Source organism: Phyllostomus hastatus, unplaced genomic scaffold, assembly GCF_019186645.2.
Source record: "Phyllostomus hastatus isolate PE091 unplaced genomic scaffold, TTU_PhHast_1.1 phas_scaffold_501, whole genome shotgun sequence".
NCBI lineage: Eukaryota > Metazoa > Chordata > Mammalia > Chiroptera > Phyllostomidae > Phyllostomus > Phyllostomus hastatus.
In genome coordinates, this window is record NW_025334033.1 from 20,619,826 (window position 1) to 20,646,173 (window position 26,348).

The following is a 26,348-nucleotide window of genomic DNA, read 5'->3' on the forward strand; positions in this document are numbered from 1 at the left end:
AAGTGAACTGAAGTCATGCTTGGCCTCCAGGATATTACAATCTGCCGTGGAAACAAGGACACACACATAAATATTTGAATCTAAAGTCGTCATTTAATTAAATGTTAAAATGGGTTTCCAAGATGGCAATTTCAGTTAGATGCCAGAGAAAGATTAATTCACTGCAGTAGAAAGTATTCATCAAGAAATGAATTTCTATTTTTTGAATTTCCAAGGAATTTCATTCTCCCCCTAGACCAGCACAAGAGATGGAATCGCTGGAGACGGGCGCAGAAAGGTCCCCCCCACCCCAAGCTCCCCAGGATCCAGAGAAGAGGCTCTGCACGCCACTGTGGGAAGAGCAGAGCCCTCACCTTTCCGCTGTCTTACCTCTCCCTTTCCAAGGAGGGTATGGTCGTTTTCTTGGGGAAAACAGGAGGACAGAAGGAAAGACACTTAGATGTTAGTGTAACTATGGACATTACTTCTCTTAGATAAAATGGGAAGGAAGAAGTAGCAGAGCGATATCCATTTCTCAGTCTCCCACTCCCTTTTCAATCATTCAATAATTTTTTGAGTGCTTACTATGTGCCAGAAACCATTCTAAATGCTATGCATACAATAGTAAACACAACAAATTCCTGACATTCATGGAGCTTATAGTCTATCAGTTGAAGACAAATGTTGTGTGTGTGTGTGTGTGTGTGTGTGTGTGTGTGTGTGTGTGTGAGAGAGAGAGAGAGAGAGAGAGATGACAGTATTATTGATACTCTAAAGAAAAATAGGCCAGATAAGGGAGCATAAAATGATGAGAAGGGTGAGGGATGCTATTTTAGATGGGATGGTTCAAGAAGGCATATAATACAGAGATGACTTTTGACCTGAATGAAATGAGTAAGAAAGCCATGCAGACATTTGGAGGAAGAGCATTCCAAGCAAAGGAAACAGCAAGTGCAAAGGTTCTGAGGTATGCCTGGCTAAAGCAGAATAAGCAAAGGAAAAAGTAATAAGAGATGAAGCCATGTACCATGTAAGGGGCTTATAGCCCATGATGAGACTTCATTTTTCTTCTGAGGTAAAAAGCCATCAGAGAGTTTTGAGCAGTGGAGTGAACAACTCTAGCTGCTGTGCTGAGAACAGACTGCAGAGCGGTGAGGGTGGCAGCCAGGGGGCCCTGTAGGAGGCTTTTGCAGTGACCCAGGTGACAGAAATGATAGAAACTTGATAGGGGCAGTGGAAGTGCTGAGAAAAGATTATTATCCTAGATATACTCTCAAAGAAGAACCAGTGAGATTCTCTGACGGATTAGATGGGGACATGAGAGAAAGAAGAGGAGAACCAGGGGTGACTCCTGGGTGTTTAGCCTGAGCATCTGGAAAAATGAAACTGCTACTGACTGAGATCAGGAAGACTAAGGGAAAAGCAGGTTTAAGATGGAAAAATCAAGAGTCTGGTTCCTACAGATTGTTGCCCACTCCAAAACCCTTGCATCTGTTATAAAACCATGGCAACAGAAATTGAAAGAAGTTGTGGATCCTAAATTTCATATGGAAATTCAAGGGATCCAGAATAGCCAGAATAATCTTGAAAAACAGAGCAAAGTGGACTCACACTTCTCATTTCAAAACTTACTAGAAGGCTACAGTATTCAAGGCAGTACGGTACTAGAGTAAGAGTAGGAAGAGCAATACATATAGATCAATGGAGTAGAATTTAAAAGCCAAAAATACACCCTCACATTTACAGTCAATTGCTTTTCAACAGAGGCACCAAGACCATTCAAAGGGGGGAAAATAGCCTTTTCAACAAAGAGGCTATCAGGAGAACTGGATATCAACATGAAAAAGGATAAATTTGGAGCCCAACCTCATACTGTATATAAAAATTAAAAAGGATTAAAGATTGAAATGTAAAAGCTAAAACTATAAAACTCTTAGAAGAAAACAGACATAAATCTTTATGACTTGACATTTGGCAATGTTTTCTTAGATTTGACACTAAAAGCATAAGCAACAAAAGAAAAAATAAATTAGTTATACTTCATTAAAATTCACATCAAAGCAGGCCATGTAAATTAAGGGAGGGAGGGAGGGAGGGAGAAAGAAAGAAGGAAAGGAAGAAAATGTGAATGAAAAGCAATATAAAATACAGAAGAGAATGATCCTCAGTCAAGTTCTTTCAGCATTATGTTAACCTTTATTGGCTTCCAACCACCTGCAGAAACCCTGTATTCCAGATTATGCCCCACCCTAAGCAAGTTTTGAAGAAGAAGAAGAAGAAGAAGAAGAAGAAGAAGAAGAAGAAGAAGAAGAAGAAGAAGAAGAAGAAGAAGAAGAAAGGAACAGTGAAGCATCAACAAATTAAATCAGCAATAATTACAGAAAACTTTTAAGGCATAATACTCTTCACCCCTCCCAACATTGATTGATGGGCCAACCATAAAGTGGGAAGCCATCCAGTACAGGGAAAACAGCTGTTAGCCCAGAGCTAAGGAAAAGAGCCCTGTGGCAGAACATTCTGAGGCCATGTGGCCAGGTGGCCAGCAGGAACCAGAGGCTGGGAAGGCAAAATCAAGTGCTCACAAGATTGCCTTCTCTTCAGGCCTTTGTGTAATCTGTGATCCGTTGGGACACAGACAAGCCTTTGGCAATAGTTACTGAAATCTGTCATCACATTAGTACTAAAACCAGTCAATACCTGAGGACCTGGATGCCAGGTAGAGTTTTCTGTCTGACTGACAGAAGAAGGGAGAAACCTCTGCCACCGCTCTAGTTTGCTGTCCACACCCAGACCAACAAAGGTGGTGTAAAAATGTTCAAAAATTCAACTGAAAACAGCAAGAGGGAGAAAAGAACTAGAGGTCAGTGCTGGAGGCCTGGGACCTTCCTCCTCTCCTCCCAGAGAAGTTTCCTCCCACTCTGATGAGGACCCTCGCACCTGGATGCCACCCACAGTTGACCTCAGCACCCCCACACCAACCTGGGACTACACTGCATTAGCACCTCGCGCCAAAGCAGACCCCCATCCCAGGCGGTTGTCATCGTGGGGTCTGCGTGATGGCCATCCAGAGCCATTCTGGGAGCAGCAAAGCAACTTTTCTGGCTAGCTCAGCCGCCCAGAGGCGGGGAGAGAAGAAGTCACAGCCTCCAGCCCAGCCCCAGGGCCAGACGCGCTGGTCTCCCGCTGCCCGGCTCAGCCCTGTGGGATGAAGCGGAACCTGGCGGGTGCAGGTGGCCCGAGCGCGCCTCCCCGACTGAGAGCAGCCGCCCGCCTCACCTGGCTCAGCCCGCTGTCCCCACGCTGCTTTGCCTCCTTGCACACTGCGGCAACCTGCTGCCGTCCTTTTTTGGCGAGTATTTTCCGTCTGGCCCCACATCACTTCCCGTAAAGGAGAGCGAGGTGGGGCGGGACCTCCTCTTCACCCTCCACCTCCCGCTTCCTCCTGTCACCTCGGGGAGCACCCCCTCCCCCCGCGCCCGACTCTGCGCGGGTGGTGGGCGGGCGCCGCCTCTTGCGCAGCTCGAAGACCCGCTGCACCTGCTGAGTGGTCCTCAGAGCCACGGATAGGTCCCGCTCGCCTCCTTTGGCCCCAGCCAGGTCTCCACTGCCCCTTCCTGGAAGGCGCGAAACCTTAGGACACAGTTTTCGTTTAGGACACAGGGTGACTTTTGCAAACTGCTCCAGAATCGGTGCGCTCCGACATATGGTTTGGTGACTCTCGCCAAATCTTCTCCTCCAAAAGCTATTTTCTAAAAGTGTTTTGTAAGGCATCAGATCAGTGTCTCTACCTGGTAGCCGAAGTGCTGAGCAGCTGCAAAGTGTGCCTGCCCGGGGTTCCTGAAGCCCTCCTCTGGGGCCTGCTGTGCGCCGGGTGTCCAGCTCTGCCATGGTCCATCCCGCCCCGCCAGCTTCTCTTCCGTAGGCCTGGGCATGGCCTTCCTAAGACAAGGGAAAGCTCTGGCATTTTTTGAAAATGATAGAGGGGAAAGTACATGTATTTCTGGAAGAAAATGACAAACGGGGTTTCTGGTCGTGCAGCCTACTTCTGATTATAAAATCACTCTAAATTAAATTTCTAAGAGAGTATTAGAGCAATTCGTTTTTTTAAAAAAGCAAATAATAATAATAATAATAATACAGTTAGGAGAAATCTGTGTGCCTTTGCTGCCCCCCAGCGCTACCTTCTCTCAACGCCAGCGGGTTTGTGTGGGCAAGCTGGGACCTGCAGCTGGGAAGCGGGTGTGGGGCACCAGGCTCCCACTCAGAGACAGCCAAATTTCTCCTCCAGTGTTCGGGTGTGTTTGTGCAATGGCCTTGGGCCTGCCCCTATGGACTCTCAGGCAAAGCATTTCTGAACCAAATAATTCCACTTTTAAACAATGCAAAATGACTGGAAGCCCTAGTCCAGCTTCTCCTCTCATCTGTTCTATCTCACTGGTCTGCCTCCACTTGCACCACAAATTCCAGCTGCCCCCACCCACCTGCCCAGCCCCGTCGTCCTTCCAATCTGTAACTATTCGCAGTTTGCATCACAGTACAATTAGCTTCTCAGATGTGTGCCTAATTTACAAAATCACGTGTAGAATAACCATATGACATTGCCAGATATTTCAGATATTGAATATACATTCAATCTAATATTTCCAGGCAGATATAACACAGTGATCTCAGAGTAAAGAATAACAGATTTCACCATAGGGTAATGGTTTCAAGGAATGCCACCCCATTGAAAGAAGGGCCAATGGACTGCTGTTGGTTGAGGGTAAGACAGGAAAAGTGGCCCCATGCCGACATGTAGAGAAACAGCACTGGGAGTCATTGATCAGCTAAGATGGGGGTGGGGCACAACAATGCAGCACCTACTAATGGCTGATAAGATATTGGAAGATTCCCCCTCTTCAGCCCTCCCCACTTCTGCATGCTGCTAGGGCTGTCACCAGCAGTTTAGCAGGCAGATCAGAAAACAGACAGTGGTGCTATGGCCCATTTATTCATTCAGCGAGTCAAGCATTAGGTACTGGAAATGCAAACATTAACGAGATAAGTTGGTCTCTGCCCTTAAGGAACTTAAAAGACCTAGTAAGCAGTTAACTTCAGTGTGGTGAGTAAAATCCCTGGTAAGGAAGTTAAAGCCTGCCACTGAACACAGATAAAGGACACCAAACCAAGACTTCCCAGAGAAAGCGATGTATAATTTTAAAGATACATTAAAAAACCCTGTTGAGAGTAAAAATATAATCCACAGAGTTGGAGAAAATATTTACAAATCATATACCTGATAAGAATATAGTATCAGGCTATATAAGGAGCTCTTACAACTCAACAACAAAGAAGACAGACAATCAAAAAGTGGGCAAAGGACTTGCATAGACATTTTTCCAAAGAAAACATAAAAATGGTAAACAAGCACATGAAAAGAGGTTCAATGTCTTTGTCTTTATGGAAATGTAAATCAAAACCATAATGAGATGCCACTTCATACCCACTAGGTTGGCCGTAACTTTTTTTTTAAAAGAAAAGAAAAATAAACCCTGGCTGGTATGGCTCAGTGGACTGAGCACTAGCCCATGAAATGAAGTGTCCCTGGTTCTATTCCTGGTCAGGGCACATGCCCGGGTTGTGAGCATGTGCCCAGGTCCCCAGTTGAGGGTGTGCAAGAGACAACCGATTGATGTATCTCTTTCACACCGATGTTTCTCTCCCTCTTTCTCCCTTCCTTTCCCTCTCTAAAAATAAATAAATAATCATTTAAAAAAGAAAAATAAGTGTTAGTGAGGGTGCAGAGAAATTGGAACCCTTGTACTTTGCTAATGGGAATGCAAAATGATATAGTCACTTTGGGAGATAATTAGGCAATTCTTCAAAAAGTTAAACAGGAATTACCATATGCCCCAGCAAGTCCATTCCTAGAAACGTGCCCCCCAAAATTAAAAACAGGTATTCAAACAAATATTTGCACCTGAATGTTTATAGAGGAACTATTTACAATCATCAAAGGTAGAAACAACCTAAATGTCCATCAGTGGATGAACGAATAAACAAAACATGGTATATACATACAATGGAGTATTATTCTGCTATACAAAGTATAAACAGTGGTAACTTGGCACTCATTAATTCATTCCAGAACTTGTGGCAGGCAAGCAACGAGTGATAACGCATTTTCTTTTTCAGGGCAGCATTATGACTCATACAAGTTCTAGCAAGTGCAACGAGCCCCAAGCAAGTGCCAAGTGCTAAAACATTTTTTTTCTCATCAAAATGCAATGAGTACTGGGTTTGAGCCGATGAGTGCCAAGGTAACTGAAATACTGATACATACTACAGTATGGATGAGCCTTGAAAACATTATGCTAAGTGAAGGAAACCAGTCACAAAGGGTCACAGCATGTATGATTCCATTTAAATGAAACATGCAGAAGAGGTAAATCCATAGGGACAGAAAGAAGACTGCTTGCCAGGGGCTGGGCACATGGGGAACATGCAGTGACTGCTACTGCACAAGGAGCTTCTTTTTGGGAAATGAAAATATCCTGAACTGGATAGAGGTGATAGTTTCACGACCCTCCGCATGTAGTGAATGCCACAGGTTTGTACAATTTAAAAAGGTTAACAGTTAATTTTTTTAATGTGAATTTTGTTTCTATTTTCAGGAAAAAAAAATTTGGTCTAGGAGAGAAAAGGATGAGCCAGAAAGTGAGGGAGTGCTCAAAAAATGACACGCACCCGTCAGAAGGACATGGGGTCCGTCCCGGGAGAGGGCTGCTCCTCGGCTAAGGACTTGTGTGTTTTTATTAGGACTGTCAATATATTGTTGTTTTTAAGCTACATTAACAGAACTTTCCAAAAATGAACCCTCTGAACACTGTGGTTGTCAAAGTATATTCTTAAGTATTTTATGCCTACTTGTAATTTTTAGAAGTCTTGTTTTGTATTTGTTAAACTGAACACAAGTTTTAGATGTTTAATATTACTTTTCATATATAAAATAAACATTTTTTAAAAAAAGACATTATACTCACCTGGCAGGAGAGATACCATGATTGAGCAAGTGGTCTTCCCGGCACATCCATTGCACTTGGAATGCACTGACCCCTGTGATTTCCCCAAATGTGGGAAACTCGACTGCATAATTTGTGGTAGTGGGGGACTGTGTTTGCACTCTCCCCTGGCTAAAAAGTTGAATAAAATAAAATATATATATATTTTTAAAAAGGACAGAGTAGCCAGTTTGAAGGCACTCCAACTGGCCAAATCTGGGACAATCTGAACATCAAAATAAATCACTATAGTGACAGTCAGGATTGGCTTTGTGGTCGTGCAATTTGTAGTCACACAGGGCTCTGCACTCAGAATTTAGTGCTCTGGAGTTACCATCATAGAATTCTTGATAATTTCATCTTTAAATCTATGTTTCATAAGTGAAATCTGATGGCACAATAAAACACACAGGGGGCTTGGAGTCTGCTCACACATGGTTCTGACTCCTATGACTGCCCACTCCTCACCCCTGGACCCTTGGGTTTTGCCCAGCCTTGCATTCACAGCCTTGCTCCAGAGCACAGACTAGGTCACCTTGGCTGAGGCAAGCCCACACTCCACCTTTGCCTTCCACTGGGGCACGAGTGCAGGAGGAGTGAGGGTTGGGCACGTGCCCCATAGCACTCTGGAAGATGGGCAAGAAGTCAGTGTCACAAGACATGCCCTGTGCCATGCATCAGGGGCTTCCTTTCACTACCACCCAGGAACCAAAAATGTTCTGGCATGGAGGCTGCAATCCCTTGGGATTTGCTGTGGTTGGAGTGGTGGACCCATGAGGAGACTAACTTCCTCATCCACACCTGGGGCCCTGCATTTCGATTTTGCATTGGGCCCCACAAATCATGCAGTCAGCCTAGTGACAGTCATAGATTGTGACACATGGAATAAAATAGGAATCTGAAAACCATACTGACACATCATTTCTGCAATATTCCTACCAGAAATGCATAACCTGAATCTATGGAATCACATGGAAGCATTAATCAAACCCAAATTAAGGAACACTTTATAAAATAAACCAGTGTCCTTAAAAAAGTGTCAATGCCATGAAAGGCGATGACTGAGGAACTACTCCGGAATAAATGAAACCAGGGACGTGGCAACCAAACTCAAACGTGATCCTGGATTGGATTGCAGGGCAGGAAAAAAATTGTCTTTTGCTCTGAAGAACATTAATGGGACTCAGTAGAATCTGGATAAAATCTGAGACTAGATAATAATATTGTATTAATCTTAACGTTCTGATCTTGATCATTATACTGCAACTAGGAAAAAGCATATCCTTGTTTTCAGGACTTGCACACTGAAATACTTAGGGATAAAAAGCATCCTGTGAGCAACTTATCCTCACGGGTTTTGAAAAATAATGTGGGTGTTTGTATATATAAACACACATACATAAATATGGAAAGATGAGAGGAAGATTAAATCAAACATGGTAAGTTTTAACATCTGTGGAATTTGGATAGGAGGTATGTAAAAATTCCTTTTATTATTTTTTTACCTTTTCTCTAAGTTCAAAATTACTTCAAAACAATAATTTGGGAAACATGTAAAAGTCTATTCAGAAAATCTTCCAGGATCAACTCGAGTGGCCCACTTGATAACCTATCATTGTCTTGGCTTTCCCCTTTAACTCTTCTTCTTCTCCTATCTTGCACTCCTGATTTTGGAGTTAGAATGGATTTATAATGAGACTGGAGAAACTATCCCCTGATTCTGTTAACTGGAAGGCTTTGATATTCCTTTCCCGGAGGCACTGGTGAGGATGAAAATGCACTGCTGGGGAGACCACTGACAACTTTGGAATGCTCAGTGGTGGTGGTTGTTTATGGGCTGAAATTGACAGAAGCTGCTGTGGCAACATGGCTTTCTAGAATCAGTCAGAAATAATAGAATTTTTGAATGGCAGATGGCAGGAGATAACTACTAAGCTGGAAAGCAAAGGTTGGAGTGAAACCAGACTGTCTTGAGTAATAGGGATCTGTGGGGATGGCTAATAGATTCATGGTACCCTTTTAAAGTGTGTGATTTCAGTACTTTTTAATATATTCAAAAAGATGTATGCTCACCTCTATCTAGTTCAATATTTTCATCACCTTATATCCATTACCAGTCATCCCCTATCCCTTCTCTCCCCTAGTCCTTGGCAGTCATTAATCTACTTTGTCTCTATGCATTTGCCTGTTCAGGACCTGTCATACAAATAGAATCACTCTTTTTTAGGATTTTATTTGGAGGGAGAGAGTTTATTTATTTTTAGACAGAGGGGAAGGGAGGGAGAGAGTTAGAAAAACATCAATGTGTGGTTGTCTCTCACATGACCCCCACTGGAGACCTGGCCTGCAATCCAGGCATGTGCCCTGGCTGGGAATCAAACTGGTGACCCTTTGGTTCACAGCCCACGCTCAATCCACTGAGCTACAGTGGCCAGGGACAAATAGAATTACTCTTATACCCACCTTGCTTTCATGTTTTCAAAGTTTAACCATGTTGTAGTATGTATCAATAGTTCATTCCTCTTTAGGGCTGAGTAATACTCCATAGTGTGGCTAAACCGCAACTTATTTATCCATTCATTAACTGATAGACATATAGGCTATTTACACTTTTTGGCTACTATAATAATGATGTTATGCACATTTGTGTACAAATTTTTACGTGGACGCTTTTTATTTCTCTCAGGTATATATCTAGTAGAATGGCTAGGTCATATGGCAACACTAGGTTTACCTTTTTTGAGGAAGCATCAACCTGTTCCACAGCAGCTAGTGTTTTATATTTGCACCAGCAGTGTATCAACAAGAGTTTTAATTCCCCACATCTTTGTCAAACTTTCTTTTTGATTGCAATCATACTAATGTATGTGAAGTGGTACCTCATTCTGACTTTGATTGGAATGGCTGCAGTATCTTTACTGGAAAAAAAAAAAAATCAATTCATCCTACTAAACTGACTAAATGCATCCTTCTCCAAAGGAGGATCAAAAGCAATTCAGTTTAACTGGATGTTAGATGATTACTCCTTGGATATAACAGGATTATGTATTGCTACCCATCATCCTGTGACTTGACTATGCACCCTGTGGGAAGAGTCTATGTTCCTGCCTTTGACTTTGGGCTTGACCACATGGCATGCTCAAAACCAACAGAATGTGAAAAGATGTGTTATTTGCCACAATTGAGTGTAAGTTTACAATTCCAGGTTTCCTCTCAGTTCCTCACTTTCTCTCAACTCTATACACCACCTTATCTCAGAGAGGGGCTGCTCTTTGAGACGGGGCCCACAATGATGAGACACACATAACAGAATCCCAAGCAAAAGCAAGCCTGTCAGATGGTTGATATTAGTACATTAATTAAAAATTTTATATACTTTATATGCCTAAAAGCCTCAAAAGCTCACTAAACTGTTAAATGTGCTGATTAAATCAATGTATGCATGGTTCTGTGTTCATTTTTGTATTGTTTGGATTTTTTGATGTGTACTACTTTTGTAATTCTTTCTTCATTTACTTAAAAAAAAAATACCCATACTGTCCATTCAATGTGAATAGCTCTGATTAAGTTATAATGCATTTACTTTCAAGAAAAAGAAATCAATAAAAATAAGTTTATTTTTTTAAATGAGTTTAGTTTTTAAAAAGCACTTTGTACATACGTGATTACATTTGTAGATCTCATTGAAAATATCAAGTTTAACAGTGTTAGGTTAAAAACTAATGTAAAAAATACAAAAAGAAAAAATAAACAAAGTATCAGTTCTTAGCAACCTCAAAATACCCTTTCAGTATATGAATAGCTTCATAACAAATTAACTCCTCCCTAACCACCATTAATGCAAATTTGCTTATATTAAATAGATTTGTGTCATATTTGCCACCCTATATAACACCATATGCCCCCTCAAAACCATTTGATCTGAGCCACACCAATTCTCAATGTACTTCACTCTTTCTGGGATGGAAAAGGGCTGGAGCTGAAAGACTGATGAAGGCTAACTGTAGGCTAATTGAGAGGCGTTCTGCCTGAGATGGTTAACTTGGTTCACACCATCTACAAAGACTACAGTGGACACCATTCCCAGCTACTGTATAGATACAGTCTAGACTGTTCCCCATGATACTGTATATGCTGCATTCCCAGAAAAATAAATGTCTACTAAGAAACAAAGTATCTCTGAAGACATTCATTTTGGCTTAGAAGAGAATTACTAATCTGTCCTGGTGAAAAGACATAAAATGGCAAATAAAAGTAAACACTGAGATCGGCAGTGCTAGTTTTAAAAATCATCATCTATGATTTATTTATGTTTAACATATATTTTGAGAAGTTTTTACAAGACTACTTATAGTCAATGCATAATTTCAAAGGAAATTGAAGCAATTACAGTTTAACTGCATGTAGTATTAACTTGTCTTCTCTTCTGATTCCTCTGCCACTTTCAATTTCTCTTTTAATTCCTTCTGATCTCTGGAATGTTGTTGAAATATCGGTTGAAAAATATATATTCCTCCAGCAATTCCAAGGATGCTAGCAAAAAGTAGTTGTGGAAAAGTCAATCTCCCAAACATTTTTTCAATAAATGCCACACAGTGCAAAGATGGTTTTGAAAAATTACACTCCACTCAGGAAATCTCTCCAGATCTGTGTGCAGAGTAAATGGAAAACAAAGCAATAAGTTAGAACAAGATTCTTTTTAAAGATTTCATGGCACTACTTTGCTCCAGAGTGAACAGTGTTTTCGTCATAATATGTAAATATCACTGATTAAACTAAAAAAGGAATACATATATTTAGGGAGTATGGAAAAGAGGGCTAGGAGATGGTGTAAAACAAAGCTAAATCCTGTTACAGAATGTGCTCAAAGGTTTAAAGTGGATAATTTAAAAGGGCAGAAGTGGGACAAGGGCGAGTCACAGTCTTTATGCCTTTAAAGCATACCAATGCCATCTGGCAATAGAAGATAGAGAAATGTTACTTTTCATTATTAGCCCATTTTTATTATCTCATATTTTTGGCAATATGTATAATTGAAAACAATAGTTTTTTAAAAAACAAGCTAAAATTTTATGAGTTCTCTTTGATCCTTTACTAAGTACAAGTAGACATCAAATATAAATCACTTGCCATCCATTTTTGACAAAAATATAACAGAGATTAGGCTGGGTTTACTTCTAGTAGAGGAGTTAAGACTCTAGCACTTCTTGAAAAGTTACACTCCTTGCCAACATCTTAGTCTCTGGAGAAACTAGGTAGGTGTTTATGAATGAGGACAGCAAAGAATTTACATAGTTTCATTATTAAAACAATATTTCATGGCCTCCTCGATCAATCCTGAGGGTCACAAAAATCATTAGGGGTAGAACTGACGCTAGAAACTAGCTTACCCTTAATCACTAAAATGTAAAAAAAAAAAAAAATCACTAAAATGTAATTTAAATCTGGAAAAGAAAAAACCTGTTTTCTCCTGGACTCTACCATTAACTCAGATAAGTGACATCACTAAGCATCTGTTAAATCCATGTCTGCTAAATGTTAAAAAGAAAAAAGAAGAGCCGTTTATTTGCTCTTTGGGAAATTGATCATTAAACCATACCAATAATAATAGTCCTGGCTGGCGCAGCTCAGTGGATTGAGCGCGGGCTGCGAACCAAAGTTTCACAGGTTCGATTCCCAGTCAGGGTACACATGCCTGGGTTGCAGGCCATGACCCCCAGCAACCGCACATTGATGTTTCTCTCTCTCTCTCTCTCTCTATATATATATATACATATATCTCCCTCCCTTCCCTCTCTAAAAATAAATAAAATCTTTTAAAAAAATTTTTTAAAAAGAAAGGAGATTAGTTTCATTCTTAAAAAAAAAAGAAAGTTATTCTTCTGCCACTAGCCAGCTGATGCTGACCAACTCATTTTATGTTTTTAAACCTCATTTTCCACATCTGTACAACAGGCTACCCTGCCCACCTCGTGCAACAAATTGTTACTGTGTGATCACCCAAACATGTTTATAATTATGATTACAGGCATACCTCGGAGATATTGCAGATTTGGTTCCAAACCACCATAATAAAGAGAATTTCACAATAAAGCAAGTCTCACAAATGCTGTTGGTGTCCCAGTGCCTATAAAAGTTATGCTTACACTGTACTAAAGTCTATGAAATGGGCGTTAGCATTATGTTTAACAAACAAGGTACATACCTTAATTTAAAAATACTTTATTGATAAAAAATGCTAACCATCATCTGAGCCTTCAGTGAGCCGTAATCTTTTTGCTGGTGGAGGGTCTTGCTTCGATGTTGATGGCTGCTGGCCAATCAGGGTTGTAGTTGCTAAAGTCTGGGGTGGCTGCAGCAACTTCTTAAAATGAGTGAACAAGGAGGTCTGCTGCTTGGATTGACTCTTCCTTTCACGAAGGATTTCTCTGTAGCATGCAATGCTATTTGACAGCATTTTACCCACAGCAGAACTTCTTTCAAAATTGGAGTCAATCCTCTCAAATCCTGCTGCTGCTTTGTCAACTAAACTTATGTAATGTTCTAAATCCTTTGTTGTCATTTCAACAATCTTCACAGCATCTTCGCCAGAAGTAGACTCCATCTCAAGAAACCACTTTCTTTGCTCATTCATAAGAAGCAACTCATCTGTTAAAACACCTGCTGCTTCACCTTGCGCTTTTATGTTACTGAGCCGGCTTCTTTCCTTAAACCTCTTAAACCAACCTCTGCTAGCTTCAAACTTTTCTTCTGCAGCTTCCTCCCCTCTCTCAGCCTTCATAGAATTGAAGAGAGTTAGGGCCTTGCTCTGTATCAGGCTTTGGCTTAAGGGAATGTTGTGGCTGGTCTGATCTTCTATCCAGACCACTAAAACTTTCTCCATATCAGCAATAAGGCTGTTTCGCTTTCTTATCATACGGGTATTCAGAGGAGTAGCACTTTCAATTTCCTTCAAAAACTTTTCCTTTGCATTCACTACTTGGCTAACTGTTTGGCGCAAGAGGCCGAGCTTTCGGCCTATCTCAGCTTTTGATAAGCCTTCTTCACTAAGTCTAATCATTTCTAGCTTTTGATTTAAAGTGAGAGATATGCGACTCTTCCTTTCACCTGAACACTTAGAAGTCATTGTAGGATTATCAACTGGCCTAATTTCAATATTGTTGTATAGGAAATAGGAAGGTCTGAGGAAAGGGAGACTACCAGAGGAAGAGCCAGCGGTGAAGCAGTCAGAATGCAAACATTTATCAATTAAGTCCAATGTCTTCTAATGTGGGCGTAGTTCGTGGCACCCCAAAACAATGACAATCGTAACACAGAAGATCACTGATCACAGATCACCATAACAAATATAACAATGATGAAATACAAAATACTGCAAGTTACCAAAACGTGAAACTGACACACAAAGTGAACAAATGCTGTTGGGAAAATGGCGCCGATGGACTTGCTCCTCTCAGGATTGCCAGAAACCTTCAAGTTGTTAGAAAAAAAAAACAAAACAAAACAAAACCGCAATATCTGCGAAGCGCAATAAAGCAAAGCGCAATGAAACGAGGTATGCCTGTACTATCACCATTACCATTCAGACAGCTCCCACCGTTCAGCTCTCACTCCAAATCACTGACCCCGCCTCCCGCCTGTCCCCGCAAAGGGTGATGATATCCGCTCATTCCAGCAGTTTCCGGATCCCGGGGCGCACAGACAGCAAAACCGGAGCCGGCAGCACCTCCGCGACACAGGGAAATGCCTACCGCAAACTGCGGGCAAGCCCTAGGCAAAGTTCAGTAGCCCGGACCAAAACCGCAGCTCTCCGCGGCGAAATCACCACCTTTGGGAGTTCGCGGAAGTTGCCCTTTCCCAGCTCCCTCCGCGTCTGCCCCGGACGGCTGCTCGCAGAGGCCAAACTTAGTGAGTCCAAAAGCAGTGCGCGCTATGACAGCCTACCTCTGCTGAGGAAGGTGTTGGCCCCGGATCTCCGGAGCACCAGCGGTATGGAGCGAGATCCCAGCGACAGCAGCCTCTTTTTCCGCCGTCTCCAGAGCCGCTCCCACGAGAAGGTGAAGCTGCGAAAAAGAAAGTCGGTTCTCTACGTGAGCCCCGAGAAGAGCTCGGGGCGCCTCGGGGGTGAGTGAGAGGACTGAGGACACCCAGAGAGAGGCTGTGGCGGGAAGTCGCGGGCTCGGAGCGAGGGCTCCACCTGCTGGGTAGGGGTGCCGAGAAATCGATGTGCGCTGGAGACAAGATTCTTCACCCCTGCCAGTTTGCAAGGCACTGTATTGTGTGTTGTTTAGTGCCGCCTTCCCGGCAGCCGTGTGAAGTGGCTAGGCATGATGCAGCCATCCTATTAATTTAGAGGGGGCACCCAGGCCAGGCGTTACCCAAGCTTTAGCAGCTGCGAGGGGCTGGTTCCTGGAGTGGGACCAGGTCCGATCCTGCCCCATTTCATTTGTTCCCGCTGCCTTCTCTTTGGTCAGGATGTGATGTTGGCAGGAGAAAAATCACCCCAGCAAGTTGGGGTGGGGGTGGATTTATTAAAGCTGGACTCCTCATTCAGTAATTATTGACTGTTGCCTTTTATGTGACGAGGACTAAACGGGCGGTATAAAATGAATGCCTAGTTACTCCTCTGGAAACCTGAGAACAACAAAGAGGAAACCTATACATTCAGTAAAAATTAAAACATTAATAGGTAAATTTTTAAGAAAAGGGGAAATCTTTTTGCTAAATGGAAAGTGAGGGTCGGAGGAGTGTGACCGGGCATTAGGGGTGGTGGGGAGGAGAGCCTGCTGGGCCCCAGCCCTCTTGCTTCCTTCCCCTACCCCAGGCCTTGTTAGAAGTTGCATGCCAGCAAGGTAAAGGTTAGTGAGGACAGTAAATTACCATACTTTCAACAAACAGTATGTTTTTCTTCTGCCTTAGTCCACAGAGAAAAGGCACGCGAGTGGGGGGCGGGCAACAGCGATAGTCCAGTGAGTTTTCTTCTAGTGTTTCTGGAAGAGGAGAGTTCAAATGGGGGCATGTATGTTGTGTTGAATGTCGCAATTGTCCGAGAAACATTGAAGATGTGTTTCATGAAAATAAGGGAGGAGACTTGGCAGGACCCCAGAATGATAAAAGAATCACAGTGGATCAGAGGTAGGTTGCAAACTCATACTCAGGAGGTCAACACAGGCAAGGCTAAGTAAGTCAAAGCACTCTGTATTTCAGTACCAGTCAGTTGCCAGTTGAGCTCTGTGTTGCCACATCTTAGTTTTGAAATGCTGCAACAGAGACTTTAATATAAATTCTGATTTTTTTAAGTTTTGGCAACTAAATTTAAAAATAATACTCTCTATTTAGCCTAGCGGCTGTCCATCTATGGTTAAGAGCAGGATGTTGGAGTCAACAGACAGACCTGGTTTTGAATCCTGTTTAGTCATTTACAACCTTTTTGACTTTGGACAAGGCAATTTACTTCTGGGCCTCAGTTTCCTCGTTTGTAAAAGGCAAATATCTACCCCATAGCATTATTTCGAGGACTGAATGAGATTATGCATGAAGAGAAATAAACTCAGTGCCTGGCTACTGAGTTTATTTAAAAATGTACAGATCATTGTATTTAATTTACAGATCACTGTTTGGCACATATACAAAAAGTTGCTACCTAAATTAGTAATTTGTTAGCTGGTTTCTTTCATTAGATACACATATAGGATCCACCTAAAGCCTTAGTTAACCCAATCACTTTTTCAGTATTTATCTTCTCTTTATATAATAAGTTGCAAGAAAGATTGGTTAAGTGAAAGGAGTGGTAAATCACCCAGCGGTGAGGCCCTGCTTTGAGAGTAGTTTGGAGGGGCCAGAGTTCACTAATATGCCTTAATAGAGCCTGGACAAGGGGCCAAACAGAGCAGCAGACTTCAGTTCTGCAAGCAACACTTGCCTGACTTTTGTGCCACAATTACCTGTTTTGTTTTGTTTTTCAGATCTTCTTGGTGAAAGCATTTATCTGGTCTTGTTTACCATAACATTCCGAATATGTAACTGCTTTTTAGTCCAGACAAGTTTTGTTCCAGATGAGTACTGGCAGTCTCTTGAAGTTGCACATCATATGGTTTTCAAATATCCTTTGTAGTTTCTTCTTCAAATTAGGAATGTGTATTCCTCTTAGGAATTTGGCAGTTTCTGTTACACATTTTCAATCAGTCCTTCATATTTTCTCCGAATAATTTTAATTTATCAAAGTACACCATTATTTTATTCTACTTTTCTAAATATATTTTATGCATAAAATATATATATATCTCTTTGATGTTAATGTATTTGACTTAACCTTTAGCATATATTCCCACAGTGTTCATGACTGTGGAGGACATATATGAGGTAAAAAAACACATTTCTGTCTTGAAGTTAAGAGTTTAGTTGGCCAGTTACATTTTTAATTTCAATATCTAATATAAAATTCTGTGTTTTTTAAAAAATGCTGTGTTTTTCAGCTGCTGTATCAAAAAATGACATAGTTTTATATATGAAAATGAAAGTAGGTTTCGTTTCAATGATATTTAACATTAGTCCTTAATATTACTAATTATGGTTATTTGACCTGGGAATGGACAGAAAGATTAAGAGGTTACACTTACCCCTTAATCTTTGCAAGCATTTACAAGATTCTGCATCTTTTGGGGAAAGATAATGTTCAGCTGCTGGTAAGTTTTACATAAGAGTAATCAAAATAGTCCTTAAAAGTAGATTTATTCCATCCTCTTTTTAATGTTAGTGTATATTAACTAAATGGTTTGATTGGTATCATGAAATTTGTTTTTAAATGGCTACTGTTGCTAAACTCTGACCATATCTGGGAAGCACAGGGTTCCAAAGACATCCTGTGATGTGAGTCTTTAATATGTGCTAAAACACAAGACTGAGCATGAAAGTGTCCTGCTGGGAGCAATTCTGCTAAGATTTTCATAATGACTATATTATATATTAATTATTTAGACTTTAGAAGTATATTTCCTTCATAGAGAATCACTTGAGAGCAGGTTGTATCTTTTTTTAACTTGTGAGCAGAAGACCATGTTGTATGAGCTTATGAAGATTAAATACATATAAACACACTGAGAATTTAGTACTGAAATTAAAACTTAGAAAAATTAATTTAACAAAAATTTAATGCTATGCACAGTTATTGTGCTATGTTGTAATTAGGCATCAATAATAAACAGGGCGGTAATTCCTGGATCATGGATTTCTGGGGTTATTTGTTAGGAGAGGATACAAAGGAAGAACTAATGGTACAAAAGTTTCTCTAACCTCACTGTCAGGATCCTTGAAGCTATCATCAAGTTGGACTCAGAACTTAGGGCCTTCCCCATTTTCTGTTAGGGAAGTACCCCAGAATTACAAAGGCACTCTAAATCCTGAGGGGTTTTTGAAGACTGAAAGACATTGAGGTTCTGGGGGGCAGGGGGTTGTTTGTTTGTGTTTTTTAAGACAGGATTGTACCCTCCCCTTCCCAATGGTATTTGATTCGCCATTACTGAGAAACAAGGATCAGACCTGTGAAATGGATCATCAGGAAATATCCTGAGCAGTAGCAGAGATTCTGTCATGGACACAGGCAGAACTTAGGAACTGTGAATTCTCTTTTCTCCTTTCAGGGCTAGCCACTAGCTTGTAGATCATGCAGGGTATAGTCTGCATAGTCTGGAACCACGGGCAGATATACACAGTGTCACCAAGGATGCCTCATTTCCCAGGAAGTAAGTTGTATTATAAATGAAAGGGTCTTCAAGACAGAAAAACTTCCTATTCCTCCAAGACCTGCCCACTGCCTTCAACCTGTAGCTGACCCCACCTGTCCATTTTGTGATTTAAAGGAAACCTACCCTGGTCACCATCCCTACCCCACACCACAAGCCCTCCCAAAAAAGCACTTAGTCATGTTCCAGGTGGAGAAAATCAGGATGCTATCAGTCATTAATACCATCATATTGATTATTTTAAATAAAGATCATTTAATGTGGAACTAGAAGGGGTCAGAGAAGTGAAGTATTTACATAGACAAAGGTCACATCATGCTAAAAGCAGAGCTAAAACTAGATCCAAAGTCTTTCCAGATCATTTCTCTCTAAACTGTACAAGGTGTGTGTACAAAATGAGGGATGACTTAGAGCTGCACTGTCCGATATGGTAGCCACTAGCCGGTTATTAAAATACTTGTGAGTCGTCCAAATTGAGAAGTGCTATAAGTATAAAGTACATATTGGATGTCAAAGACCTAGTATGAACTAAGAATGTAAAATATTTCTATAATTTTAATATTGATTAAAATGAGTATTTTAGATATACTGGGTTAAACAAAATTCATTTTATCAGTTTGATTTTTTAACTTTTTTATTTGATCACTATAAAATTTTAGATTACATATGTGGTTCACATTCTATTTCTGCTAGACAGTGCTGGCTTAGAACATGTGAGAAGAAAGGAGGATAAGAAGGGAGGCCTGCCCTGGCTGGTGTGGCTCAGTGGATTGAGTGACAGCCGGCAAACCAAAAGGTTGCTGGTTCAGTTCCCAGTCAGGGCACATGCCTGGGTTGTGGGCTAGGTCCCCAGCAGGGGGCATGCAAGAAGCAATCACATTGATGTTTTCCTCTCTCTCTTTCTCCCTCCTTCCCTTCTCTCTAAAAATAAATAAATAAAATCTTTTAAAAAATAAAAGAAGGGAGACCTGATGAGGTACCACAATGGGGCTTTAAATAGTCAGAAGATGGTCCAAGGGCATTTGGCTCCTGGAATTCAAGGGAGGAATCAGGAGCTTAAAGAACAGGATTATAGAATGGTAAATTGCCAACCCAGGCTTGGTGTTCCAGATTTACCCCGGGCGTGTTCCTTCTCTTCTTTACCCCACACCACTACTTTCTATTTTCCAGAAACCATATGAAACTATTATTTGTTAGGTCCTTACTGTTGTTAACTTTTCCAATTAACCTGGAAAATGATGGTACCTTAAGTGTCTGAAGAGACTGCTAATAACTGAGATTACAACTCCACTTATTTTTGTGTTGAGCTAAAATCTACCTGCTTTTAAGATTTTTACATGACAGGCTTTCAGAAAGTTGTATTCATCCAGGATGAACATCTCTAGTTTTACATCTCATAATCAGATAATGTCTTCTAAATATCTTGTAATTAATACCCACCTTAAAATGAGGGTCTCCAGACTGAGCATAGTATTGAAAGGTAGGGTAACTCGTTCAGAATAGTATAGTGGGACCATTTACTTCACTTCTCTCAGTGCTACACTTCTCTCAGTGCACAAGGATTCTTTTAGTTTTTTTAGTGGCTACCTTACAGTGTTGGCTCATTTAAGTTTGTAGCCAAATTGAGTTTTCAAATGAACCACTTTCAGGCCTGGAAAGTAAGCATGGAGCTTATAGATCTCCATGCAGAGTAAACAAAAGGTATGTAATAGGTGCCCTTTACTACATTTGATGGGGCACAGTTTAAGTGAAAATATGAAGTACAGCATACTTATACCTGTAAGATTTAAGCAGTTATTTACAGGTTAATGAAAAGAAAAAGAACACAAAGCTAAAGTGTTAGAAGTCATAGGCAACTGAAAGTTAAGCAGCTCTAATTATAATGTAAAGTTAATATTTTGAGCCAACAAAAATACGAATTTATATATTTTTAGAAACATCTTTTGAATAAACCAACATTAAATTATGCTCTACAGCAAAGTGCTATTTTGTTAATGATAACTATGACACACTTTTTTAAAAAACTTTAAGATGCTAATGTATAGCATTAAAATTACTAACTCTAAGTTATACAGTGATGGGCAAAAGTAGGTTTACAACTGTTCCTATGGGAAATAATACAATAATAAATAATAATATAAGAATAAACTCTTGTGTTTCACATACAACTGTAAACCTACTTTTGTTCACCCCTGTGTGTATATATATATAATATTTTTAATTTCTTTTAAATTTTCTCTAAAATTTACTCTTTAATGTCATCTAAATGTTATTTCATTTTCTATATTGTAAGATGGGGAAGCATTGTAACTTAATCGCTAAGAGCTTAGACTCTGGGGTCAGGGAGACGTGTGTTTGAATCCTGGCTTTCACATTAACTAGCTATACAGCCTTGGGAAAGTAAGTTACCTAGCCACTCCGCACCTCAGTTTTCTCATTTATAAAATACTATCTATATCATGGGATTATTTGGAAGACTGAATGAGCTGATATATATAAAGTACATACTTAATGTGGCACCTAGCACACAGTACTATAAACATCTTATTTTAAATTACCTATTGTTATCCTAATGAAAATAACTATGCTTCTAAAATAGAACTTGAACAGAATGAAATGGTTTGCTGACTTTTTAAACTAAAATTAGTAGTGTGTTATATATATGTGTATATATATACATATGATAATGGTAAAACTACTTTGGGTATTTACATGAAAAATTAATGTAATTTTTGTAGAAAAACAGCAATTTTTGTAGAATAAAATAATACAGTATATTTACTTTTGTACTAAGTACAGCTTTCAATTGATAGTTGGATTAGCTTGTTGATATCTCATGGTGATTCAGTGTGAACTAACAGATGTTTTTAATATCTTTTATTTTCCACCCATGAAGATTTGGATTCCTAGACTTGCCCAGGCACTTCTGTCTGCTATAGCCGACTTGAGGCTTTATTCATTAATGAAGCAACTAGAAAATCAGCAAGTAGCAAAATGGGTGGTAAGTCTTGAACATTTTAGAAACTCTATGCCAGTCATCTCATTCCTATAAGCATGAAAGACAGGGAACAATATCGATTCCCCAACTGGTTTCAGAAGACAATTCATATAGCCTTACAGAGGTACTTCCATAATCAAGGACAGTAGAATGCGAGTGGTGCACACCATCTCTCTCCGGACTGGGCCCCAGGCAGCAGTCCCTGATGCCCTCAAACCCAGAGAGGCTGAACCCTAGGAGACAGCCTTTGGAAGCATCTTCACTCCTCCAGTTGCCAGAGTCCTTGCTTCACTTGCCATAACATTCAGTAGGAATAGTTCTAAATTGTTGCCTACCTCACCAATGACCTCAGCCACTTACAGCCCTGTTCACTATTCCTCAGCCTGAGAAATACCTTTTCACCGAAGCATTCTTCACCTCGGGCTAGAGTGTTTGAAATAGCTGGACTGTCTAAGGGAGAGAAGGTAGTGTAAAAGGCAGTCTTTTGTCATTTAGCTTATTTCACAGTGGGAAGATAGATTCCTGATCTCACAGTCAAATCTTGAATGGGTTTTCCCATTTAATCCATATCCTGAAGAGTGATTGGAGGCTGAAATACTGTTGCTACTTTACTTTGGCTCTTTCCTAAAGTAAGCTTATTTGAGCCACCCTAGAAATCTTAATTACCTTTTTTAATACTGTTTTTAATGGAAAATATGTTTCAAATTCCGAGTAACCAATTCACCAACACATTTCTGGGATATAACATAACTATTAATAAATATTAACTTATGAAAGATTAACAGGACATATTTTTGCAGGTAGTGTGTTGATTTGCATTAAAAAGACAGATTGGTTTAGCAAATGAGCCCTTGCTAATTGATTCCAGAATAAAAACAGTCTCTACTTTCTGTTTCTGTACACTGCTGAAGGCTCAGCCTACAATGACAGAGGCATAGTGCCTTTGAAATCCTTGCTCCAAAGTAGAAGCACTAGGTTTTTCTAGTTTAGGAAAAGCCTTTAACTCCACAAAAATTGGAAACAATTTTTAAAGGCTATATTTAAGGAGATAGGAAGCTAGTATGCCTGTTTAACACCCTTGCATCAACTAATAGGCTTCTTTTAAGGTAGTTGTTTTGTAGACTTACTGATGATGTTTACATAGTTTTCTAAAAACTGGTTGATTAATTTAATCAATCTCCAAATTAAAATTTAATGATGTCTCCTGATAGGTTTTTTTCTCTCTTATGTTGTTTTAATTTTCCATCAAGAAATAGGGCAACATCCCAAACCAAGATCAATAAAAATGATCAATTTACTTGGCAGTACTATAAAACAAGTTCAGTAATACTGATTAGGAGAACATAGTTATAAACTTCAGTTCTCTATAAACTGTACCATCAAAGGATTTGTGTTTTGTGCCTTTTATTAGTGGGAAGTGAGATTAGATCAAATGCAATGCCATAAAAATGTATCTGAAAGTATAAACTTAACTTTAATAAATATAGATCTGATATCATAGACCTGTATTTGATACAAATTCTCAAAAACAATGTTTGGGCATGCCTACTTTTCACATTACTTACCTTTTGATAGGATTTTTGCACTATTTAGACTTGCTGGCTATTTTCTGTAGAATAGAACACTAAAAGTCAATTTCCCACTCCGTATATATTTGCTCATAATTGTTCTTAGTTTTTTTGCCAGTTATGCTCTTGGTTCACGTGGTATTGCTGTACCAGAACTCTTACCAATACCATGGAAACTGTTCTCACCATAATTGCTCTTTTCTACTATCCTTTGGAAGGTTCAAAGTCTATGAACAGGTAAGATATATTACTGTTAATATACAAAACTCTAAAGCATGCTTTTGAAAAATCTTAAATATCAACATATTTCAATGTCCAGTGGACTCCATAATGTTGATGAAGTTTATTACAACAATAAATTTTTAATGGATACATTTATTATAGCAGGAAACAGATATTCTCAAACTGAGTAATTAAGGAGAGGTTAATAAAAAGACCATTTACAAGAATATAGATGTTTAGAAAAACCAGTAAGGAGATACCATAGTACCCCAGGACTGGGCTCATCAGGAAGTTTTTACTACTCCTTGGCCCCAAGGAGCAAGGAGAGGAAACATTACTAGAATCCATGCAGATCTGTAACTTTCACCAGGCCCCAGCAGAAGGCACAGCCAGCCTGTAGCCATAACAAAGAGAGAGCTGAGAGAATGAAATACCCTGACTCAACTTGCTATCCTCCAATTAGCTAAAGGCAATCAGAAAGCAAGATAGCCCATTGATAGGGTCTATATAGGTGAGCCTCCCTGCACATGCAGTAGGTGAAAAGTAGAGAACACATCTAGAAGGGCAAATGGAAAATATATGGACTTCACTTGGGCATATACATATAAACTGGGGAAACAAATACCAAGTGAAAGGAACAACATGAGCAAAGTCACAGAGCTGTGGGGGAGCTTCACTGTATTTCTGGCAGTTTTTCCAAAGTAGCTTATATGTGGTACGGTTTATGGGAGAAGAGAATAAGGGATGAGGCTGAAAGGAACTTGGCCCTTCTCCAGAAGTAGAACTTTATAGGTAGGTCGTAGGGAACCATTGGGGGCTTTTGAGAAGCAGGACATTATCATGTCTGATTTTGAAAGAATTCTCTTTAGTAGCTGGTATTTAGGATGTAATGAAAGGGAGCATGCCATAGTTTGAGTCTAGTTAAGAAACTAGTGTCCATTCTTCGTATATAAAAAGGTGGTTATGAGGATGAAATTAAGTAAGATCATTTCTGCATTAGACTCCTGACTGCAAGAATAGTCATTCAATTATCTATATGATGAGGACTTGACTACAAGACAAAAAGTGCAAATAAGGAAAATGGGCATTTTAGGCTTGTGGTCAGGCCTGCAAGAAAATTACAGAATATCTCAGCCACACACAAGAATTAGAAGGTTATGCAGAATGCAAGGTAGTTTTGAGGAATGGGCTATTTTCTTGTGCCTTTATAGCCCAGCCTATGAATCCCTGTTTTAGTCATCCATCATTTTGAGGCTTAGCCAGTCTCTCTGTCCACTTCCTGTGTACCTCTCATTCACCTGAGAGAATCTGATTAGGTCTTTTTAATGTCATTGTCCCTATTTGGACATAGTTTTCACACTGGTCAGCCTTACATTGGCTGCCTGGGCTCAGATGCCCTTCTCCAAAACAGTCAGGAAAGGAGGACCACGTGGGACAAGTCACCACTATATAAGTATTCTTTCCATGACAGGTACTATTCCTAGCCTGTCAGTAAATGACATTTTGCAAAGTACTTTGAAATCCAAGTATTATAAGTGAAAGATTTTTAAGGGTGGTATGAGAATATCTAAGCACTGATTTCTGTAAAAAGAGAATAACAGAATAGCTGTCATAGAAATTAAATAAAAATCCATGTAAAGTGTACAGCATAGGACCTAGTGCAAAGTGCTCAGTAAGTATTGATAATAACAATGACGTTATTATTAAGTAAAGCAATGTTTCTGAGCAATACGAAAAAAAAACTACAAAAAGATTCCCAACAAATGTCAGGACTTGATGTGAAATTATGCCAGTGGGAATAGGAGAGAAACAAAGTGGGTGTATGGATGAGAAGTTGCTATTTAAGGTGACTCCAAGATTTTAAGACTGCGAAACTGAGTGATGGGTTAACTTACATACTAGACACTGAACAGGTGTGAGGGGAAGTTGCGGAACTCATTTCAGACACTTGATTTTGAACGCCACGAAGAGATCTATGTCGAAATTGTCAGAAAGGAGTAAGAAGTCCAAGCCTGAAAATTGGGGGTGAGGTTAGGACTGGAAATATACATTTGATTGTCCCCTAGAAAGTTTCACTATAGCAGAAGACTTGTCTGCAAGTCAGAGCAAGCCAGAACTGTTTTATTTTGCTTGGCAAGTTTTAAAATTGGATAATCTTACATAACATCTGGATTTCTGGTTTCTCTTGGGGAAAAAATAAAATAGAAGGTCTAACAACATTTTGGGCCAGGATCCCTTCATGACAATATCAGAGTCCACACATAGCCTACATCACTCATTTTGAGCACTTACTTGATCTGTGTAAGCATTTGAATTTGAAATCTTTGCTGTTACCTCCTTACAATTATTAGTTACAATTATAACTAATAATTGTAAAGAATTATATAATTATTCTTAATAAAATTGTAAGAATTGTAAAGAATTATAAATAATAATATAATTGTATATTATTATTCTAACAATAATAATTGTTAGGATTGTCAATTCTAAGAATAATAATTGTAATTGTTAACAGGTAAATAATAGTACCATAAAGTTATTTTTGTTTGCTAGCTTTCAATTTTTAGCAGGGCTAAGAATATTTCCGGGTGATAATTTTCTGCCTGTAGTCCATGATTAAATCTTTTTTAGCCATTGAAAGAAGTCCTAATAGTAAAAATCCACATTTCTATTCATGATCCATCATTTAGGTTTTATGGCAGTTTTTTTAAATCATATACATGTTGGCTATAATTTGCAGCTTTCAAAATAAAATCATATGGGCTCAGAAGCCCAGCATTGCCTAAATAATCCTAATGTT

The 26,348-nt window shown here is 39.7% G+C and overlaps 3 protein-coding genes and 1 non-coding gene across 14 annotated transcripts in view; 2 read left to right on the forward strand and 2 right to left on the reverse strand.

The window, feature by feature from the left end:
• Positions 1 to 3,803, reverse strand: part of RAB27A (RAB27A, member RAS oncogene family) — a 65,411-nt gene extending 61,608 nt beyond the window's left edge. Inside the window, exons 1-2 of one of the 5 annotated variants that reach the window (XM_045823559.1) lie at positions 3,256 to 3,399; positions 2,677 to 2,806 (exon numbers count right to left, since the gene is read on the reverse strand). The gene's annotated coding sequence lies outside the window, so the exon portion shown is untranslated. Of the gene's footprint in view, positions 1 to 2,676; positions 2,807 to 2,958; positions 3,161 to 3,255; positions 3,414 to 3,767 lie in introns of those variants that run through there. The other 4 variants (XM_045823560.1, XM_045823557.1, XM_045823563.1 and 1 more) reach the window with 4 other exon arrangements.
• A 3,190-nt stretch (positions 3,804 to 6,993) lies between these two features.
• Positions 6,994 to 7,150, forward strand: LOC123809069. Its single transcript, XR_006783942.1, has one exon. It is a non-coding gene; the product is annotated as a U1 spliceosomal RNA (small nuclear RNA).
• Positions 7,151 to 11,296: 4,146 nt separating this feature from the next.
• On the reverse strand, positions 11,297 to 15,076 carry PIGBOS1 (PIGB opposite strand 1). Of its 5 annotated transcripts, none has more exons than XM_045823933.1 (2): positions 14,964 to 15,076; positions 11,297 to 11,666 (listed from the first exon to the last, which is right to left on the reverse strand). In XM_045823933.1, exon 2 carries the CDS (start codon positions 11,591 to 11,593, stop codon positions 11,429 to 11,431), a length of 165 nt encoding a protein of 54 aa, XP_045679889.1. In that variant the 5' UTR covers positions 11,594 to 11,666; positions 14,964 to 15,076; the 3' UTR covers positions 11,297 to 11,428. The 5 variants fall into 5 exon arrangements, with proteins under 5 accessions (XP_045679889.1, XP_045679888.1, XP_045679886.1 ...); XM_045823932.1 differs by lacking the exon at positions 14,964 to 15,076 and adding an exon at positions 14,771 to 14,894; XM_045823930.1 differs by lacking the exon at positions 14,964 to 15,076 and adding an exon at positions 14,645 to 14,880.
• Positions 15,011 to 26,348, forward strand: part of PIGB (phosphatidylinositol glycan anchor biosynthesis class B) — a 39,060-nt gene continuing 27,722 nt past the window's right edge. For 2 of the 3 annotated variants that reach the window (XM_045823926.1, XM_045823928.1), the window contains exons 1-5: positions 15,011 to 15,143; positions 16,985 to 17,120; positions 17,587 to 17,704; positions 21,657 to 21,761; positions 23,433 to 23,563. In XM_045823926.1, coding sequence (XP_045679882.1) covers positions 15,011 to 15,143; positions 16,985 to 17,120; positions 17,587 to 17,704; positions 21,657 to 21,761; positions 23,433 to 23,563 — 623 coding nt within the window. The remainder of the gene's footprint in view (positions 15,144 to 16,984; positions 17,121 to 17,586; positions 17,705 to 21,656; positions 21,762 to 23,432; positions 23,564 to 26,348) is intronic. The other variant, XM_045823927.1, reaches the window with a different exon arrangement.

What these genes read in the sequence shown, in the direction of transcription:
- PIGBOS1 (XM_045823933.1), bottom strand. Translation starts at nt 11,593, where the DNA reads ATGTTTGGGAGATTGACTTTTCCACAACTACTTTTTGCTAGCATCCTT.